Raw genomic sequence first — 21,517 nt, forward strand, 5'->3', positions numbered from 1 at the left:
CTTTGTGGTTCTTAATTACAAGAGTTAAAGCAGCAGTTTAGGTACAAGTGTAGGCACAGAAGTGCATGCAACAAATGCCACTAAGAACCTCCTACAGTGGGCTCCAAGCACTGGGAACTGGGGGCTTGGAGCATAGAGCAGGGCAGACGGGCATCTGGTGTTAGCATCTGGTATGAAGTGCCAGTTGGGTGCGACAATGGCATCAGAAACCTATGTCCATGAATTACCAGTATGATATATTTTATTTTATATCTAAAGTCAAATTTTACAGATAAGGAAATGTTCTGGAATAATTCTAATGGTGATTTTCAGTTCAAAAGGATATAAGTTACAATGTTGTAAAAATGGACATACATTAAACCACGTCTGCAAAACAGAGGGAGCTTTTATTTTACTTATTTATTTATTTATTTATTTATTTTCCTAAAGCATTCCACTCTTTTCAGTCAGCCCTGATTTTTAATACTGAGAGCAAAGGCCACAAGCTCAAATATTGACAGTGCCTTCATTGCAAAGATTACAAAAGCAACTTGCAGCTTAGGCAGATCTGAAGTTTTAAGCCACGCAGACACCATGAAAAGTATGAATGGAAATCCATTGGACTTAGAATTTACTCAGGAATGTTTAAGGAAAGGCAGTTCCAGGGCTGGGTAAAAAAAAAAAAAAAAAGCAACTCAAAAGCTTTGGAGAATCAGTGGGAACCCTGGAAGATCAGATACTTTATTTTTTTCTAAGAATACTTAGGATAGAAATCTTTAGACAATAGATATTATAGAGACGATTCCAGTACCTCTTGGTTTCAGAGAGATAATAAATAAATAAATAAATAAAATTACTACGCAGATGCTCCAAAGGGAAAATGTGTATAAGACAGGCTACAGGACAGCACTAAGACTATACTCTACTTGGCACATTATGTATGTAAGACAACACCTATACGGTTAAATCATTTTCCTCCTTTCTTTCTTGTTTTTTATCCCAGATCCAGTGGGACAAACTCATCACTTCATGAAAGATTTGGCAGCTCCCTCCAAGTCCTGAACCTTATCCAAGTGATAATTATATCTGTTTGAAATCCAGGAGCTGAGAACTAGCCTCAAGCCACTCAACAAAGGCTTCTCCAGTGCTCTGAGGAAGCAATGCCGACACTTCCCTTCTCCTCGTCTACCTCCTGCTGAAACGTATTCGCAGAGTTTCCTGAAGCCTTTAAGGCTTTTCAAGAGATCTGGTGGAACTAGACCTAATCTCTCATGGGGTATCATCACGTACAAAGACAAAGGAACACCCCCACGGGCATAGTTAATGCAGACAAACATAAATGGCTTTTTTTTTTTTTTCTCCTGAAGTTGCAAATGTGTAATTAATCTCAGTTCAAATTTACATGTTTGATCTGCTTCTTTTAGACATTAGGCCTCAGATGTCTTTGAAGGAATAGGAAGACCCTGTGATTTGATCTGGAGTGCCTAGGATATGCTTGGTGTTTACGTGGGCAAATCCTCCATGTCCAGAGCTGGTCAGGTGCTGAAGGCCCAGGGGGATGTGCTTAGCTCAGTGGCTGGAAGAGGTCCACGGGATGGTAATCCAGCAGCTGCTGGGTGAGCCCAGCTTTAAAAGACATCAGGATGGTGGTACAGAAATTAATATGTCTAAGGGATAGAAAGGAGCCTGATCCATCTCCTGCTTGCGTTGGTGAAGGTCTATGCATTGGGTTTAAGAAGCATTGGGTGGTGTCTCTAAAATGCTGTGCATGGAGACAGTGGTGGTGAGAGCCACACTACCTCTCACTGCTTGAAGTACGATTTTTTCTTCCTTTCATAGTCATGGAGAAACCTCCATCAAAGGAACTCCCTTGACAGTGCCTTGCAGCAACACCCACTGTGAACTTCCCAGCAACACAACTAATGGAAAACCAGCACTGATGTGCTCAGTGGTTCAGCTGCTCCCTCAGCCCACAGAGAGAGCAGAAGTGCAGACCTCTCTACTTTGTAAAGGACTTGTCCTTCTTCCTTACCACAAGAGACACAGAGCACCTCAATTCCCTCTGGGCCTGTGGCTGGTGAGATGCTGGCTCCTGGCTTAGGAGGACAGGAGCTGAGGTGTGTCCCAGGCCGGACTGCTGGGAGAAGTGCACTGACACACTGCTGCAGAAGAAACCACGGCAGTATTTGTCACAGGGAGCAGCTCAGATGTGTGCCGGGGTCACATACAGCTCTGTGGTTCCCCCAGGGGAATGCCCACTGTGGGACAGTGGTGGGTCTCAGCAATACCATGGGTGAGGGATTAAAGGCTGCTCCCCAGGAGGAATGCCAGGGAGGCAGTGCTCAGACCATCCTCACATGAGGCCAGTGTCTCTGCCACCATGTCCCCAGGTCCTCCAGAGCCATGGCTTCAGGGAAAGGCCTGCTGCATTGACCATCTAAAGTCAAGCAGATCAGCTCCACCTGGCAGGAGGACCTTCACACCAAGCCATTTCTCCAGAGCTTCTGTGGGAGGCAAGGCGTTTGGGCACCTATGGCATGGTGATGGAAACTTCTTGCAGATGAGAGCCACAGCAGGAGCTAATCCTCCCGCAAATAAGCCCTCCAAGTCCTCACTCCTGTAGTTTAAAAGAAAAGAAAGGAATGGAGATGAAAATGGATCCACTTCAAAAAGGGAAATTTCCATTTGAAGTGCTGAGAATTCAAAGCCACGTTCGAGTCAAATCCTCCCCAGCAGCAGCCCTTTTTCTCCCCTCAGTAGTGCGTATCAATTTCTTCTGACAACAGTTTCATGGCTTCGGGATAAATAAGCCCAACTTCGTTGGTATTATATTTTACAACTACAGACAGACCATGGAGATTAAAATTCCTGGGATGAGTCACCACAGGCGGGGAGGGGGGAGGTGGGCCTGTTGAAAAGCCGGTGTTGTGAAACATGGGCTGAACATGAAACAAGCCAAATCCAGCCTTTCATACCCTGAGCTGCAGAAACCAGGGAGGAAAGTGGCTGTGTGAGGGGCGACCAGGGCAGAGCGAAGGAGTTACCAGCATGAGGAGCCCCACCACAGCACCTCTGAGGATCGGCCTGCATGCTGGGTCAGCCATTAGGTGCAAGGTGGGGACAGCCTGAGGTCTCCTCACCTTTTCATGGCCTGAGACATTCAATAGCTTGGTTTGATCTCAGGATTTTTTGGAGTCTTCCATGAAATACACAGAAGCAAAGCCCCTTGTGCCGAAATGTGCTGCTGAAATGCTTCCTGCTAAAAAGTCAGTCAAGAGCTGTCCCTCTGCTCACTGCAATCTTCTTCCTAACCCTCCAGACAAAGCAACCTGATGAATTGAATGGGAAGTCTAGGTGAGGCAAATAGGCTTCATCATCAAAATGATCTGCTGAAGAAAACCCACCCCAGCTTGCCCTGGAAAATTGCCTTCACTGGGAGCATAGCCAGGAGCTGGCGTAGGCCCCTGGTGCATGCCTCCCTGCTTATGACTGCCCTGAGCACAGGAGCATTCAGGACAAGTACTCCAAGAACCTTTGCTGGACAACTGAGGATGTCCAGAAGCTATGTTAACTTGTTTCACACCCAGACTGTGTCCAGGATCTAGCTAAAGAAGGTCTCAAATCATCCAGGATTGTCCCAGCCCCACTTCCCGAATCTCCTGCTCCAAGCAATGCTGGTCTCTGCTGAGGCAGGCCTATGGAAGTGTGGTGGGAGAGATCCCTAGAAGACTTCCCTGACTCTGCAGTTGGCATTAATAATAGGACTAACTCAGTTATGAGTCTATCTGGATTTACTTTTCCACAGCACACCAGCAACAGAGCAGGACAGAAGAGCAGCTTCAGTATTAGTGACTCAAGATGACTCTCTAGTTCACCCACTAGTTCACCCACTCTCTAGTTCAGCAGCACAGCCTGAATGCTCAGAAGGACATTTCCTTGAGTGATGGTGACTTTCCCCAGCAGTTTTGTCATCTCCTGGGCATTTCAGGGGGCTCGCCACAGGTCACAGGGGGCAGTTTTCATCTCCCAAGCTGCCCTCCTGGCACTTTTCATCCATGCCACATTCCTCTGATACCTTCAGCCTGCTCTTGTTCTACGTGTGCATCTCCAGATGTGCTATCATCTTATTTTGCAGAGAGAAATCAAGGCTGCACCTAGATAGAGCTACTCAGTGAGTTTTTTTTATGCCAGGAAGGAAAGGTTGTGTTTTCATCCTCTTCGTGGTGGAGACAATGGGAACCCAAACACCCCCATGAGCAGCCTGATGCTCCCTCAGCTTCTGTCCCTTAGCACATGAATGCATTCACATGGCAAAAATGAGGAGGAACATTTAGCACTTCACACAAGCCTAGGTCCTGTACCCTCGAAGCATGGAAGAGTTTAGGAACCTTTCTTGCACTGAACCGAAGGTAAGAATCTGACTCAGGGGCTCTGCTTTGTAGCCAGGGCACTATGAAAAACTCCAGATTTTGGAGGGACTACTTGAAACTGGCCATTTCATAAGTTTTCATGTTCTCAGCTTAGACCACACCAGGGGTGAACCCGTACCTCCAACAGTGCCAGAAGCCCAGGAAGAGGTAGACACTCAGGGCTGCTGCATGCCTGTAAGGCATGGTCCCTGATTCAGAGCTTAGTACTTAAATCATAAAGACTAATAAAAGACCAGATAGAGCACCAAGACATAAGAAAATGAAATTACTTGACACCAGTAGGACAAGTCTCCAGTGGCTCAATACTGAAAGCTGCTCTCTGAAGATGTCCCCAAATGCCTCATCCTTATGCCAAACTTTCCTCTCCAGGAGTTGGTCTGTGATGGAGGATTCACTTTCTGCCAGAGGAACAGGGAGGGAAGAAGACAGCAATGATGCTCTTGCCTGCTATTGATAATAATCAAATAGTTTGAATTCCTGCCCAGGAGACAAGGAAATGAGTATTTGTCTCACAAACAAGGCTTCATGTTTCTCAATCAAGATAAAATTTTTGCCTCATCCACTGACCATTAATGGAAGAGCTTGCAGGGTTTGGCAGGAAGGGCAGCCAGGAGCCTGTGTGTTTTCTGAAATAGGATGGTTTTGGAGGCCTTTCAGAGGCCCTGGGTCTGAGGCAGGGACAGGAGGGACAACCTGTCTCTGGAGTAGCCCCCATCACCCCAAATGCCTGTGAGCAGGGATATTCCTCCTGCTTCCCAGCTGGCTGCCCAACGGGCCCCACAGGGCTGCTTCTGTGCCATGGGGTGCCCGCTGCACCCAAAGGTGCCCTCCTGCCAACACAGCACTGGGTCACGGCCTCTGGCTGGGCAAAGAGGCTTCCCCTCCGCTACAGGGTTCAGTCCCTCGCTGCAGACATGCACAGGCATATGGTGGGAAGGGGAATGACAAAATCCTGTATGGGCTAGGCTCAAAACACAGCCAAAATGGGGAAGAAAGCACTCATCACAGCCCTTTCTCTTTCTGCCTGGAGAAAATAAAAGAAAAAAAAAAAGTCCTCCTGTGATAGGTGAATGGAGAAAATCCCTTTGGCGACAGCTACAATATAAATACCCTCCAGGGAAGAAATAATTTACAGCGATGCTTTTTTCTTCCTCGTCCAAGAAGCGGTTAAGGATTTGGCAGGGAAACAGTGGAGGAACTGATCGGTCTATCTATGATTTTAAAGCTTGATAACTTGTCTGTGAATGCCACAGATTTATAGCCCAACAATAATAAGGGTTAGTCAAAAATAAAACAACCAGCTTTCTTTTTTCTTTTCTTTCTCTCTCTCTTTTTTTTTTTTTTTTTTTTTTTTTTTTTTTTTTTAAAGATTAAAAGTGCAAACAGGTTACAGTTCTTGAAAGCCAGGCGCTAGCTAACGGAGTGATTTATCGGCCAGGCATTATTCCAGATGGGAGACCCACCTTTCCTTCTGCCTGGAACTGTAAAAAAGGTAACAAGGAGTTACCGGCTGTAGCTATTTTTGGCAGTACGGCAGGGAGCCTGCTGCCTGGGGACTGAATGGGAATCGCAGCGCAGTGCTGGCACCCTGAGACCCAACACTATAACCCCAAGGGCTGCCGGTTGCTTCCCCATGGGGATGCAGCTGCCTACAGGTTTCCAGAGACCTCTGCTGTGGCTCGTGGCATTGAAGAGAGGTTTCCTGGAAAGCTGCAGGAGTTGGAAGCTGCTGAGTGATTCCTCAGGGCTGGCAGTCGGTGGTGCCACGGCCTTCCCTGTAAGCAGCAGTGCCTGTGTGACACCAAAGCAAGTGAAGATCAACAGTTTGGGGCAGAAGCACGTCTGAATACTGGTGCTGACATAGAAGAGCTGAGGCCAGGCTTCATGCAGTCCCTCACACACTGCAGACAAGGAAGGATTCAGAGATCCAGAACCTCCTCCGTCATTTTAAATGCTGCACTTGCTTGCTTTTCATCTGCCTCCTTTCCCTTTCAGTTTTGTCACTAAATTCTTGTCTAGTCCTCAAGCATGTACCTTCCCAACTGCTGGCAGCCCGCTGTTCTCCACGGGTGACTCTTCCCTGCCTGCGTGCTCAGGTTTGATTATCTCTTGCAGCTTAATTGACTCGGATAATCACCTGCTGCACTAATGCACCAGGGCTTGGGCATTACCAGGCGCACACCCACGGCCACCTCTTCACCCCTCCTTCCCATCTGCTCCTTCTTCCCCTCCTGAGCAGGTTCCCCAGGTCTGACTTCAGAGGGCAGCTCTGGGAGCCCGGCCTGACCTCCCACCCCATGCTTGGACCGAGACCAGGGTGGAGAGAGCCCTGGACCCCCACCCCGGCTCCCTAGCTCAAGGGAGCTAGGCAAAGCTGAGCCCAGGTGGAAGGCAGGGTGCTGGCTGTAGCTCAGCTGGTGTGGGGGGAAGCAGCAACCCTCGGATGCACCTGGCACCTCCTTTTAGGAGCAGGCTTCACCGCAGGGCTGCCTCAAACACCTCGGTATCAGAGGGAGGGCAGCTCAGTCCCCACGTTTCCTTTGCTAAGCTAGTAAATGCCAGATCAAATGCTGGCAGAAGGCTCCACTTCCCTTTCCTGGTCCTAATCTCTGCAATTAAGACGAGTGATTATTTTGGTTTCTGGATGTTATACACAACTTGAACCGAAGCAGCCTTCTGGGCTTTGGGAGGGAGCAGGCAGCGAGAGGGGGACGTGCTCAGCACCACCACAGCCAGCAGCAGCGCCGGCGGGGGACCTGCACAGCACTCCTACATATCACAGTAATTATTAAAAAATAGTACCCCAAACCCCATAGCATCTGCAACACAAACTAATTCTCCGTGTTTTGAGGATGCCAGGGGGTTACCACCTCCCTCTCCCTCCTGCAGGGGACAGAGCACCTGCCGCAGATGCCTTCAGCCTCTGGCTGGGGACCTGCAGCCCTCCTGCTCCTTTTCTGCCCCAAAGCCCCCGCTGCCACCTCTCCAAGCAAAAAAAAACTGGAGTCGGTGGTGATCAAAACCATTCAAGCTAGGACAGGGCTCAAGAGAGCAAAGCAAATGCCAGCTGCGGGCAGGGCCCTCTGCGTAATTGAAGCGTTCCCTCTGCAAGCAAGGGAGCGTGCTGGCACATGCTGCGGGAGGGATATCGCTTTGTGAGATTGCTTTGAAGGCTGGGGGGCGGAGGGAGAAGAGGCCAGTTAAGTGTGTTTATGTTTGAGAGGAACAAAGGAGAGCGGAGGAGAGGCCGGGGGTGCCTGCGCCAGAGATGTGTCAGAGATCACTTGTTCCTCCTGGGCCAGGACACCAGCCCGGGACCACCAGCGGAGGAGGAAGCAGCGTGTGTGAGGAGCTGTGTTTAAAACTGGGAGAGCCAAGAGATAGGAGAAATTCCCAAAAGACTCAGGATAGCGATAAACATGACACAGGTTAGACGCTGCGTTCCCAACCAGCACAAAAACACATTGTGACAAATAACAGTGCAAGCTCCTACCTTGCTGGGCCATGGTTTGGGACCCCAGAGCTGCCAAAAATTTTGCCAAATGGGTATTTTGGCAAATAAAGCACAGCATCCCCTGCTTAAAGCACTACAGGGGGGAACTGCCCGGCCTGGGGGGTTCTCACAGGGCCCAGGGGTGCCCCAGAAAGCTGGGGATGGATTTATAGGACTGAATCACCCTGCATCAACAAAAACCTGAAGTGCGTTTTCTGTTTGCTTCTTAATGCTGCACTGACAGTGACAGGAACAGCACCTGCACAAGCCTTTGAGGGCGCCGCGAGCAGCAGGTTCCTGGCAAGAAAGGAAGTGCTCACCCATGCTCGCTGCACAGCACCAGTCGCTGCAGCGAGCCCTGCCAGCGGAGAAAGGAAGGTGCCTTCTGCTGGCTAGAGGCAGAAGTAGCTCTGTTTTGGCAGGTCCAATTTGTAAGCTAAACCGTCTTGTTCTCAAGCACAGTGCAAGATAAATGCAGCAAGCTCTCCTCACTGCAAAGACAAAACCTGCATCCAAGAGCTGATTTTATTGCACTGGCTAAAAGCAGATATAATGCAGGCACCCCCTGCAAGCCCCAGGGCCAGCAGGCTTTCTGCTGCAGGTGACAGAATCGACCTGCTGGGCAGGCAATGGCCAAGTACCTGCTGTTAGACAGAGGCATGCAACAGCTCCAGGGGCGTAGGGTAGGCTCACACCTCCTACCTATGGCTTTCTACCAAAGAAAAAAAAATAAATCCTAACAATTATTCACCAAAGGTAAACACATGGGCACTTGGGTGTTGAAGAAGTGCTTCTGCAGTCACCTGTATTCCAGCATCTGAATTGTAATACTGCCTGCCATCCTAACTTACCCATTTATTTTTTTAAATGCAGGTTGAAAAAAGAGCCAGTGGACAGCCCGATCTGGAGAAAAAGGGCAGTTTTTAATTAGAACAGCATCCGAATTTAAATACAAGCAACAGGACTGGGCAATGTCTTACATTTTTACTCTCACTTTTTAGGGGGTTAGGAAACCACCCGTCTCCTCTGTATAGCAAGATATATAACCAAAACTAAGAGTAGCTTTGCAACAGGAAACCAAAATTGCCATCACTTTTTGCATTCTTAAAGGCTACTGCATGAATGCTGATGATCAGAAGAGGCTTAAGGCATGTATTTGAGAAAGCACCTACATGGTGCACAGGATTTCTGCTTATTAAGAAACTGAAATTTGTTTCAACTGCACAGGTAGGTAAAATTGCAATCGTAGGAAAGGAAAACTGTTTCAAAATGCTTTTTTTTTTTTTTTATAATATGAATGTTTTAAGAGCTCCCTTGCATTTCACATCAGAGAGTCTGCAGTATTTATATACAGAAGCTGCTGAATGGAACATGCACTTCAGCAGAAGACTGAGACCAACAATTTGTCTTTCAGTCAGCGGCTCCATGAGGCTAATTCATATTGCTGTGTGAAACTATCTGTGTTTGAAATTCAGTGAGTCTGTCTCAGACCTCAGAGATGATAATCTGGAGCAATTCCACAGGAGAAAGCAGAAAACAAGGCCCTGTCTTTAAAGTCGGATCCAAAAGGAATCAAGGCAGTGACGAGTACTGAATGTGCTGCCTGTGAACCTGCAACAAATACAATCCTGCAACGTAAGGAACCACTATGCAGAGTGATTCAGACAGCAACATGCCATTATGCATCTCGGGATCAACAGGTGTCTGCTAAGATCCTAAACCTAAAGGGATGTTTCCTCAGAAGGCAGTCAAGTCATCACTATTTGCTCTCTTTACAGGCGTCCCTGGCAGGGCTCCATTCTTGCTTCGATTTTCCTCCGGCTGCCCTCTTGTGTCTGCGTGCAGGCTTACAGGCAGGCTCCACCTACCCACTAAGAACCCAGCAAGCCCCAAGAAAGACAGCTGATAGCTACCACACTCGTAACCAAGCTGACCAAACGGCACTGCACTGCCCTTCCCCTGTATCCTGCAAAAAACCCTGCCATCTGCACATTTTGTTGCAAGGTCCACCGGCTGAAGCCACAAGATGTTGTGGGTACCAAGCTGGTCCTGAGGTGGCCAACAGACATTCCAGCCACGTAACAAACACGGCACAGACACACTGCAGTGTCCATCTTCCCATTTTATTTGTAATTCCCAATATGATTTACCAGTCAGCTCCCCCTCCGGTCTCATTTAATGAACATAAAAGAAACATTGGCTGAAAGCAGTCGCATCCTACTGGGCCTGACCCTGCAACATGACCCACTTCGATCAGCTGCAGGACACAGCAAACATTATCCCATCCAACTTAACACATGCTTAACTTTGCAAAACGTTGGATTAGCACGTCTCTAAGTTGTTAAGTCACAACTTTTATTGGGCAAACAAAACCTTGCAAAGAAACAAACCGAATCCCACCACCAGTCAGAGAAGACTGCAGAACACCGACTTGGGCTGAGCCACGTACACCAGGGGCTGTGGTACATGGGAGAGGGTGGATTGCGCCTCAAGCCTGGCTAATCCCCCTCAACCCAAGCAGGAGACCACTCCCAACTCCCTATTTTTTACCCATCTGCAAACAGAGCAACCTCTCCCTGCCCAGCAGGGCTATACCCTGCCGATCAGAGTACTTCTGTACGCACGAGGAGCTCCAGGCACTCGGGTGTGGAGACAGGTCCATCTTTGCTGATGGAGGTGGTCTTGCAGCACAGCAATTAGTGAGAACTCAGGCAAGTCTGAAGTCCTGCCTGTGGAATAATCAGCCAAACGGGTGAGGGACTGCATAGCAAAAGCCAAGACCAATTTCTTTACCCTTTTGTCCCAAGAAAAGAACATCATGTAACAAGGAGATGGAGGGGGGGCATTAATTTTGTGTAGAAGTCATTAAAAATAGGGGTATCCTCCACTGCTGTGTTTCCAGAACAGGGATGTGATATCTGAGCATGTTACAGTCTTCAAGAAGTATGGGAAGATTCTAGTCAGCTTTGCAAAAGACCTGGAGATGTCACTGGGTTTCTGCTGCCTTGTCAATTTCTAGCCTTTTATAACAGCAATAGGTCTCAATTTTATGGCTTTCTTGCTGATGCCAGCGTCGTGGCAGGTGTTAACCACATCTGTCACGTTCTTGTAAGACTCTGGTGCCTGGAGGGGGAAAAGAAAAAAAAAAAAAAGACAAAATTATAAACAACCCAAAGTCCAGCAGGAAGCTGGAGGTAGGCTTTTGATATAGCCTTCTTTTCTTTGCAAAAATTGAATCATGGAAATTGAGTATGTAAAAATAGGTGAACATATTGCAAATCCAGCCATTTTACACATCTGAAGTCTACAAGATACTTGGCTTTACAAATAAGCCTTCACCCCATTTCAGATAAAATGCTATCTGTTTTGGTTTGGTTTTCCCAATATCCTCAGATAATCCAAACCCCCAGCATGTGAGAACGTCAGGCCTCAGCACCTGGCAGGAAGTCACTCCAACTTCCTCCTTACAAATAAATAGTCTTTAGGATTTATCTTCACTGCCTCTTGGTGACAGGAATCAGGGCTGAACTCTGGAGCTCCCCCTTGAGCACCAGGAAGCCACCCCTGAACAAAGATTTTTAACAGGATGAATATGTTCGTGGACACCAGCACCATAACAGGATAGTTACAAATGATTAATGCACTTCCATGAGTGAGGCTGTCAACACAAGAGACGTCCTATCATGTTAATGTAGAACTGGAAGTCATAATAATCAAAGTTTTCTTACATTTAAAGTTTGTTCTTCTTGAGCAAGTACAAAAATTTCTCTTAAGACATGGACTTCTCATACACTGCCATGAATATACATGACAAATACAGAGTACAGTAAATATAAAGCTGGGAGAATATCATTCATAAAGAAGAGAAGCCACAACACATAACTACTTTAGTGATGCTCTCACAAAGATTTTTCAGGGTAGATACTAATCAACCCTATTGCTAGGCATGAGAACAGGGGAAAAAAACACATAGCCTTCAAAACCTGTCAAACAAGCATCTCCCCCTTCAGCAGGACTTTGGGGACAGAGAAGACTTCGCATTATTTTCCAGAAAATTGGATAGCTCTGTCAGGAATTGCAGAAGCTGTATATATAGGGAACTTGCGATTACTCAGCAGTGCCAAGAACTGAGTCAGGTAGGGTTAAACAGCCACAGAGCAAGACCCCTTGTTCCCCTCTCAGATAATGAAATGTTAAACTCACTTCTTCCATGACCAGTTTGGGAGAAGCAACACGGATGGCAATGCCCATGTCAGCCAGCTTGTCCAATACATCCTGGAAGTCCAAGTTACGTCGAGATTTGGCTCGAGACAGTGCACGACCCTAGAAAGTAGTTTATTTAGTTCTGTTTTTTATAGCAGTTTGGAAAAACAGAACTTTTTCTTACTAAATCAAAAAGAAAACAACAGATGCGCACAGGAAAACTAAGCTACATTCCCAACTGCTTTGAAGAAAACGAAAGAATGTTTGTCAGAATATCCACAAATATAAGTGGTTGTAAACACTGACAAGGAAGGAAGTTGACTTCTACAACAGAACCCCTGGAATATTTTGGGATAAAGCTTGACATCTGGTGCTGTACCCAGCACATAGTCCCAGGTCAGTTTACATTATGAGCAAATACAGAATAGCTGAGGGCACAGAGCACAGTAAGCCACAAAATGGAAAATGAATTTAGACATTAGGTGACTGGCTTCTGCATATATCTGGTATGATGGCAAGGAAAGTTTTGTATGTAAACATGCTATTCTGCAAGTTTCTTTCTACCCAAACCACTTGCCAGTGTTCACAATTCAGAGTTTTACTGGAAGCTATTTCTCTTCCTCAGTCATCTTATCTCACACCGTAAATAAAAAGGGAGAAAATCCCTTTTTCCAACTACTGAGGAGTTTTATAAGGACAACCTCAGGATTGTTAACGCTTGTTAGCTCAGAGATACCAGGACTTTGTAAGAGCAGCTCATTCTCCACATCTTCACATTAACCTTTGCTTTGTATAAAGGAGCACCCCCTACATTTTCTCCAGGAGTAGTCAAAACTATTCCATAACGGACGAAGAACTTTGAGTGTGCAATCCTCCTGGCCTGGGACTACTGTGGCAAGGCTACCTGTATTACCAACAGATGCACCACACACTGGATTACCCATTAACAACCTTGTTTGCTGGATGACAGCCCCATTCAAACCCCTTCTTGAAATGCTTTTTGACTCACAGCTCCATGGCAAGTAGTTCCAAAGGTCTCAGTCATGCCTTGCTCCGTGCCAGTAAGAACGTAGCTACAGGTGCCCATAGTCCCACCGATCAAAACAGGCTGTCCGGTCAGCTGTGGATGCAAACAAGTCTTAACTCACCAAACAAAAGCCTATATTATCAATAAATGTCTGAGAAGAACCACATCAACAAAAAAAGAGGCCAGGCTCGCATTCTCTCAGAACACTCCAGCTTGCCTCTGGTGTCATTAGCTCAACTAAAGAATTCATCGCATTCAGATCTCTGTTAAGGACTCTAAAGCTGTCTGATTCATCCAAAATTCTCATCTCATTTCTTTCTCCTCCAGCTAAACTTACTTGATAATCAACAGCAATGAGAGGATGGTGAGGAGGGAAGGCCCTGGTTGACCCTTTTCTGTGCACCAGCAGAGTCCGCTCCTTCCCATCCACCACGTGTTGCTCCACTTTGGCAATGTTGTGAGACACATCATAGATAACGTGCATATCGAGGTCATCTGGGGTGGTGTTGAAGACTTTGGCAAAGGCCTAAGAAGAGAGCAAACCCTGATGTGAAATACAAGACGATAACTGCTGTATATATGTGGAAGTTTTACAATATTTTTAGTAATTAGAAGCAATAGATTTTCTCGAAAATGTTTCTTACCGCTAATTTAGTGACCTAACAACACTTACATAAATTAATAGTCAGGACGATAATCTGTTTAAAACCTCTCAACATCACTTGGATTGCACTTGCAGAAGCTACTTAGGCAATATTTTTAGCGTGCCTCATACTGGAAGAATAGAATACAAGGAAAGCCATTTTGCAGTGTTGACAGAATTTGTCTAGTTGATACCAGGTTGAATTCCACCATTAAAACTGCAGCTGAGCAGACAAGCAGTCTAGGCAGTCTGTTTCTGTCACACTCAGCACTGTTGTACTCAATTCCATCATGACTGAGGCTTCTGACCCACCACGTCAAGTGTTTAGGTCACTAAATTAGCAACCATAAAATATCCATAAAATGCAGTTTAGGAAGCACAAAAACAAAAGTTACATCGAATACTGTAGCTTCCATGTATTCCATACACCTCTGATAAAGCAGGACACATATATCACAATATTTACATCAGCAACAACTCTGCTCCTACCTGCCTCGTTAGAAAAGTCATAGAAGAGCGGTTGACCCACGCATAATTTCCAGCAGCTGCCATTCCCTTCAAGTAATCCTGTCCTTCTACAGAGGCAATCCTGGCGCATGCTAGTTGCCGATCGTTCACTATGATTTTGTCCCGTTTCATAGCTTTTTCCATAGCCACCAATGCATCTGGGAAATAAACAGATTTCTATGTGACTTCCTAATTTTATTTCAATCTATGGGATCAACATGGGTGTCTATAATTTATATTCTGTAATTTATATTCTAAAACTGAACGTATTTGCCCAGTGGTCAAACTTCCAGCTTCCTCTCAAATGCAAAAGTAATTTTGTGGAATAACATTGCTGTTTGCAAACAGCATTCCCCAAGACTATTTTTAGAAAGAAAAGTTAAGGTCCTGAGGTGTACCAGAAAGAATTCTCCACTTAGGCAAATGCAGGTCAGTCTATTGATATGTTCTAATAATCTAAGCAATTCACTTGGGTTCAAAACAATAAACACAGACGTAATACTTTTTTTGTGACCTAAGAATTTAGTCTTTTCTTCTTCTTCAAAAATGCCTGCCTCTGTTATACCAAAGATTACAATCTCACAACCATAAGCAAATATGTTTAAAGAAAGTCCCTGAACTAGACACAGGATTCAATAAAATCTCCATCCATTTTTGATCATACAGTAATTTAGTTTGGAAGATTTACAAGGGAGTTACCTAGTCCTATCTCTTGCTCAGAGCAGGTCCAGCTGGATGAAGTTGCTTGGGGACTTAGCCAAATTCTGACTATGTCCAAGGATGCTAGTTCTACAGCATCTCTAGACATTTCAAGCATTTGAACATTTTAATGTTAAAAAAAAATAAATAAAGAAAATTTTAGCATCTATCTGGAATTCTATATGCTCTAGTATGAGTCTGTCATCTTTTATCCTGTCCCATAATAGCAAGATCAATATTCTGCAAGACCAAAGACAATTACCACTTTGGTTTGAAACTTATCATTGCTGAAAGGCTTGCAAAATCAAGCAGACAAAATGCAAGACAACCCCTAGCAAGGCAACTCGGAATAGACTTGACAAGTGGTAAGAAATGGTATTTTTGGTGCTGGAATTTTCTGTCCGTGACGAGATCATGTTGAAGAGTTTGCTTCACTCCAGGCACGCACGCCAGCCAGATCATACCTGTGGCAACTTGGTGGCCCAAACCCCTGCTGCCGCTGTGGATCATGACGCACACCTGCCCTTTGTGGTCGATGCCCATCTTCCGGGCAGCGTATTCGTTGTAAATGTCGTCCACCACCTGGATCTCGGCGTAATGATTTCCTGCTCCCAGGGTCCCCAGCTGCCAATCACAACACAAGGATCAGACGGTGCCAGTAAAGCAACCTCCGGGAGCACAGAATGTGGAAAATAGGGCAAATTGCTACAGAAAAACTTTAGTTTTAGTAAAGTTCTCCCAGGGAATGGGGAGGAAGGGGGTGATGATAAATGACAAGCTAAAAGAAAGTAGAACAAAGTAGCATCATCAGAGTTCTCTTTGTTTGTAGTTATAACAATTTTTACCGTTTGAACAAGACTGCAAATAAATGAAAGGACCAGGATCTACAGATTGTGTTGCCACTTTTTTGCAACTGACTTATGCCTAGTTGAAAGACAGAAAATGTACAGAGCACTGGGAATCTATCCTTCAGTCTGTATAAGAAAGGCAATCTTATACTTGCTAATAATCACACAGGGAAATTACAATATCCTGTTAACTAGGTTCTTAAACTTTTCCAGCAGATTAAAGCAAGATTTTTCATTTCCAAGACCCAGCTTTTCCAATTCCATAACAGGTGACTCCTCATTTGCTGGGTGAGTGAGAAAACTGAGGACGTAAGATTATTTTGTGGTTAAAATGCTGTAGTCTAGTGCAGCACCACAATTCATAAAACTGAAGAAGTCATACAGAAGAAAACTTCAGCAATGGTAGCATTACTATTGCTATCTCAGAAGAGTTCCACCCAGAGCAATGACATACTATGCACAGAAATGAAATCCAACCCTTGAACTTTAATTCGAAGTTCTGAGCTGGGCACATTTATTAAGACATCCTTCCTTGCCCTGCTGTTAACTTGCTGAGCAAACAAACAGAGAACTGCTTTCCCTTCTCTTAACAAAGCTGTATCTTGACAGGGAAATGCCAGCAAAGATGAATTCCAGTACTGGGAGTTAACTGCTGAAAACCTGATGGCCCAAGGGACCTTGGGTATGCTCAGCACTTATTGTTTCTCTGTATTCTAGTTCTGTCAAGAATTATTCAGAAACAGCACCATCATCTCATCCTTCTCCTGCCAAGAATTGCTAGGCAATACTTCAAGAAAAGATACAAAACTAGAGACCTACACAGTATTTATTTCACATTTGAGCTCTGGGAGCACTCAAAACACTCCTGAAATGGCATTACCTGAGGCAGACCCCTTTTCTTTGCTCTTGAGGAGACCTTGTTGGGATCGGCCTGCAGCATTCTTCCATACTCCTCACAGTGCTCCTTGTCCTCTGCCCAGGCATAGCCTTCCCGGAGAGACCAGTCCACACCCATCTCTAGCGCCTCTTCCAAATCCCTGCAGGTACCAAACACCTACATGAGTGCTGTCCTTGGAAACATTCAAAACTCAACCAGATACAGCCCTGAGCAACCTGATACAACTTTGCTGTTAGACCGACCTTCAGTCAGCTCTGCTTCATGCAGGGAGTTGGGTGAGATGACCTCACGACATCCCATTTAACCTAACTTATTCTATAATTTTATGACTAGTCCCCAGCTACCCTAATAATAACTTCTTAATACTTCAAGAAAATCAAGCTCTATAAATATATTAACATTAGATAGATCATTACGTTTTCCTCTTTGTTGTGTGAGGAATATCCTGCTTTCTCCCTCACCCCTTTCCAAAAATACCTTTACATGTAAGAAAGCTTTCTGTCAGGGGAAATAAGAACCTCTTAAGAACCTTTAGTTATGTCAAGGTTTTAAGTAGAGGAAGAAACAGGTGACTGTACGCTGCTGATTATGCCTTTCCTCCTGGAGAAGCACATGTATAGAAAGAACACGAATGGGTTTGTAATTTTTCCCTCTTTTTTAAAGCCTCCCACTGATGGATCTTTTATCAGAATAAAGATGAGAGAGGTCCCCTCCACTGATGTACACACAAAGTCGTTCTCTCACTTGGCATTCATGGGGATGACACCCTTGGAGCCGACACCAACAGGAATATGGTCAAACATAGCTTGGGCGAGCTGCTCCTTCACAGGCTGCACATCACTTTCATCCAAATTCGTGCGCAGTAAGCGGACACCACAGTTGATGTCAAATCCGACACCACCTAGAAGCGTAGGAAAAGCCACAGAGTTAATCAAGGGAGTGCTGGTGGTGAGGATTTGCTGAGTATTCATCTTAAATCTTAAATCCTTGCTGACGGGGAGCATGCACCAAATGCTGTGATCTTACACCTTTCTGACACAATACTGCAAATAAAGCAGAACGACAAATACCATTTTAACAGATTTACAAGAAGCCTCTGATTTCAAGACAGTCTTGCAGAAGAAAAAAGAGGACTAAAAACTGACACAGATAGCTTTTCTGTCTCAAGCGTATGCTCTGTACATACCCTACTTGATCCAACAAGTGGACACAAATATTAAGTATACTGTCCACAGAAATTAGAGAGGATATTTCTGTTCTCCTGCCTCAGGACAGAAGAAAAGTGATGGATGAAAATCTTAGCCTAGTTCTCTGAGATAATATGTTCTTAAAAGCAAGTCCCTGAAAGCAAGGTGTTTATTAAAATGTCAGAAATAGTGTAAGGTTACGTTTTTAATAAATTGTGGAAGTATTCTCAAAAAGGGTTTACAAATGTTGCTCAAAAAAAAAAAGATTCAATTCCTTATCAACCTGCAGAAACACAAGTTCAAAGTCTTGTGCTGTCTTTTCAAGACTGAGGGATACAACAAGCCCAAGCCAAAAAACACAAGGGCAATCCTGTCTACCATTTAGATGTTTCCGGTGTAACCACCTGCTCCATAAAGATTCTGAGTGCAAGAATGTAAGTGCCTTTTAACTCTCTGTAATTCAGATATATTTCACTTTGGTCCTGCATATATAGTAGTGTAAAGACACGTAAGTGCCATTTTACCTTTTTTTCAGCCACCACAGACATTTCTCAGTACAGGATAAGTCTGTCTAGAAGAATCCTTACCTGGTGAAACCACTGCTTCAGGATCGTTCATGTCAAAGGCAGCCATGTTGCCAATGGCAAACCCATAGCCCGAATGGACATCTGGCAGGCCGATCGATCTCTGAAAGAAAGTGAAGGAAATTTCCAAGTTCCACAAAACTCCGTACAGCACTAAGAGCCAGCTTGGTTATGCTTTGCCTTGTGGTAGTGGTTGTCACACGTACAGACCAATACACTAAACAAGGAATGGATGTTCAGATGAAAATGGAGTAAACACCTGAATTTGGCTAAGTATCTAAACACATATAGGTACAGGAGAGACTGTCAAAGAAAGCAGAGTGCAGCTGATCTCACTCTGAAGTGAGCACCCTGTGGCTAGGCAGTTGAGAAACTCCCTTGGTTCTGTGAACCAGATTTCAAGAACACTTAACCCCTAAATGTAGGAGCTGTGATCTCAAACTGAATTCCAATGTAGCCTTTTCCTGGACCCAAGAGTCCTTGTATTCACATCCCAGGTAGGCAACATCTTATGAGTAGCATGAAGCAGGGATGTAAGAGTGAAGATGAGTTTGTCTTTACCAAGGTCCATCTAGATACATCCACTATACTGAAATATTTAATGCCTTCCTTGTTACATTTACAGTGCTATTGAATAATATCATATAACAGTCTGTTTTCCCTTCTTACATATGTGATTCAATATTGGCCAAATGCTGCATGCTGTAAGTGGGAAAAGGACATTCTTTTGATACAACAGAATAAGATAGGAGTGGTCTGGTTTTAATTTATATATATTTTTTTAATTGAACCTTTTTATATTACTAACAATTAAAAAAAGTGAGAACATGCTTCTGTACAATGCTGCAATTTCAAAGAATGGCCAGTTTAAATTAGGGCAGCACAAACAGGACTCCAAAATCCCACTTTTTAATTTTATTTAAATAAAATAAAAAAGAGTTCCAAACACCCAGAAAACTGTCAAGAAATTGGAACTTTTCAACGGCGTTACACTGTTATCAGGCATGTTTTTCAGGGGATTACGTGCTTCTTTTGCACCCCCTTACCATCGAGGAAAAATGTTGTTTAAAAAACTAAGTGAAGATCTAAATAGAAAGATGATCCTAACACCTCTCCTACAAACTGCCAGCTATAACTCCCATTTTAGCAGAATGACAGGCAACCTTTTATTGCAGCCACAAATTGAAAACTTATGCTGAGTCACCATAAGAAGCAATTAAAAAAAAAACAACAACACAATTCTGGTACTGGTTAATTATCAATCTAAATGATACTGAACATGAAAAAGATAATTTCCACACAGAAGTTTAAGCTTACTGAAGAGCGGTACAGCCTAGTACGCTCTTCCTACATCCTTCTGCTTTGTTTCTAAAATGTGTGGGGCCAGGTAAAAGAGTGCTGAATGCAGGGGAAGGCTCCCCAACAACGCTAGGGCAGCAATAACGCAGACAACACCGTCACCTTCTGCTGTCTCTGTTTCCTCAGCCATTGCAGGTCAGCAGAGGTGACTCAGAAACAACAAACTGACCATAACAGCAGTGGAGAAAGTAGCAAGAGTAGTAAAAGTAGTCCAGCAGTAGGTTGAACATCCCCAGCTCTCTCAGCATTTTTCCTAGGAGAGGTGCTCCAGCCCTCTCTTCATCTTTGTGGCCCTCCTCTGGACCTGTTCTAAGATTCCCATGTCCTCCTTGTGCTGGGGGCCCCAGACATGGATGCAGTGCTCCAAGTGGGGCCTCATGAGGGCAGAGCAGAGGGGGACAGTCCCCTCCCTCTCCCTTTTGGCCACTGTTGGTGCAGCCCAGGATGCAGTTGGCCTTCAGGGCTGCAAGCCCACAAGAGGTGAAGGAGGCGGGTACCTTTCCTTTCTGACAGGTTAATTTCACAGCCTGTCCTTGTGAGCACTCCAGACTGCCAGAGGCAGGTTCCTCGCACACCAACCACCCTAAAACCAGCCTCGGCCCACAGCAGCGTGGCAAAGCGCCCTTTCCCAAGCAGCCACTTACATGAACGATGCCCGGCAGCGCTGCCACATTCCCGATCTGCTTCATAGCGGGCAAAAACCCTCCCGCACCTATAAAAAAGAAAAAAAAAGTGTAAAAATAAAGATAAAATACCAGAAGGAGGCACTCTGTAAGCGGCCTGCTGGCACCACAGGGCTCCCCCACGCACTCACCCCCCCCGCGGCAGGCGTTGCGCAGCTCCTCGAACATCAGCTTCTCCAGAGGGTCGTTCACGTAGAAAACACCCTCCACCTGCGGGGGGGAGAGAGAAAGAGAAAAAAAAGAGAGCCCTCAGCACGGCCGGGCCTCCCTTCCCCTGCTCCCCACCCGTCCCCGCACCCACATGCATGTTGGGCACGAAGCCCTTCTTGATCCGCCAGCAGTTCTTGTCCAGCTTGTCCAGGAACTGCAGCTCGTCATTGTAGCTGCGGCTCATGGCGGCTCCCTCACGGTCCCGATCCTATTTCCCGGTCCTATTCCCGGTCCCAACCCCGCTCGCCGCCACCTCAGCCTCGTTGCTCTTGGCGGACGGCGGCCGCCCAGGGACAAACCCGCCTCAGCCCGGCTCCCCCTGGCGGTGTGGGGCCGGGCTCTGTGGGGGATGGAGGGAGGGAACAGGGAGCAGGCCCCGCAGCAAAATGCAGGAGGGGTAGAGGAGTTGCGTCTCATATCAGAATTAGGCTTTTCAGAAAAAACAAAACAAGTACCGAAATGTTCAAGGAGTGTAGCCAAGCAATGTCGTGTGAGGGATTTCGGAGCCGCCAGGGGACAGGGCTAGCAAAAAGCCCTAAAGACATCAAAACAGTTAGTCCCTGGTCTCTTGAACCCATATAATAGAATTGTTAACACATTATTAGTTCAGTTCCCCCTGTAGGCAGGACAGTTCCCCTCTGCTGTAGCTCTAGAGAGCCCTTTCCACCTATTTAGTACATAACATTCAAAAGGAAGTTATTTGATTGTTACAGTCAAAACAGATTAGTGGACATGCCTGCCCTAGCTGCATTTTGACAACTTATTTT

At 45.5% G+C, this 21,517-nt stretch overlaps 1 protein-coding gene across 1 annotated transcript; it reads right to left on the minus strand.

Moving 5' to 3' along the window:
- Positions 1 to 10,004: 10,004 nt before the first annotated feature.
- On the minus strand, positions 10,005 to 21,049 carry RTCB (RNA 2',3'-cyclic phosphate and 5'-OH ligase). The gene is made up of 12 exons (XM_068664846.1): positions 20,842 to 21,049; positions 20,672 to 20,750; positions 20,502 to 20,569; positions 18,502 to 18,601; positions 17,472 to 17,628; positions 16,710 to 16,866; positions 15,446 to 15,605; positions 14,265 to 14,440; positions 13,470 to 13,658; positions 13,115 to 13,225; positions 12,106 to 12,225; positions 10,005 to 11,025 (listed from the first exon to the last, which is right to left on the minus strand). The coding sequence occupies exons 1-12, from the start codon at positions 20,932 to 20,934 to the stop codon at positions 10,918 to 10,920; spliced, it is 1,518 nt and encodes a 505-aa protein (XP_068520947.1). The 5' UTR covers positions 20,935 to 21,049; the 3' UTR covers positions 10,005 to 10,917.
- Between the last annotated feature and the right edge of the window lie 468 nt (positions 21,050 to 21,517).

The sequence above is a fragment of the Anas acuta genome, chromosome 1 (assembly GCF_963932015.1).
Source record: "Anas acuta chromosome 1, bAnaAcu1.1, whole genome shotgun sequence".
In the NCBI taxonomy this organism is placed as follows: domain Eukaryota; kingdom Metazoa; phylum Chordata; class Aves; order Anseriformes; family Anatidae; genus Anas; species Anas acuta.

Excerpts from the sequence above, each read along its gene's own strand:
- RTCB (XM_068664846.1), bottom strand. The coding sequence starts at position 20,934 with ATGAGCCGCAGCTACAATGACGAGCTGCAGTTCCTGGACAAGCTGGAC. Across the intron at positions 14,441-15,445 it reads GGGCCACCAAGTTGCCACAG|ATGCATTGGTGGCTATGGAA; the intron begins GTATGATCTGGC and ends TTTATTTCCCAG. Across the intron at positions 11,026-12,105 it reads CCAAACTGGTCATGGAAGAA|GCACCAGAGTCTTACAAGAA; the intron begins GTGAGTTTAACA and ends TTCCCCCTCCAG.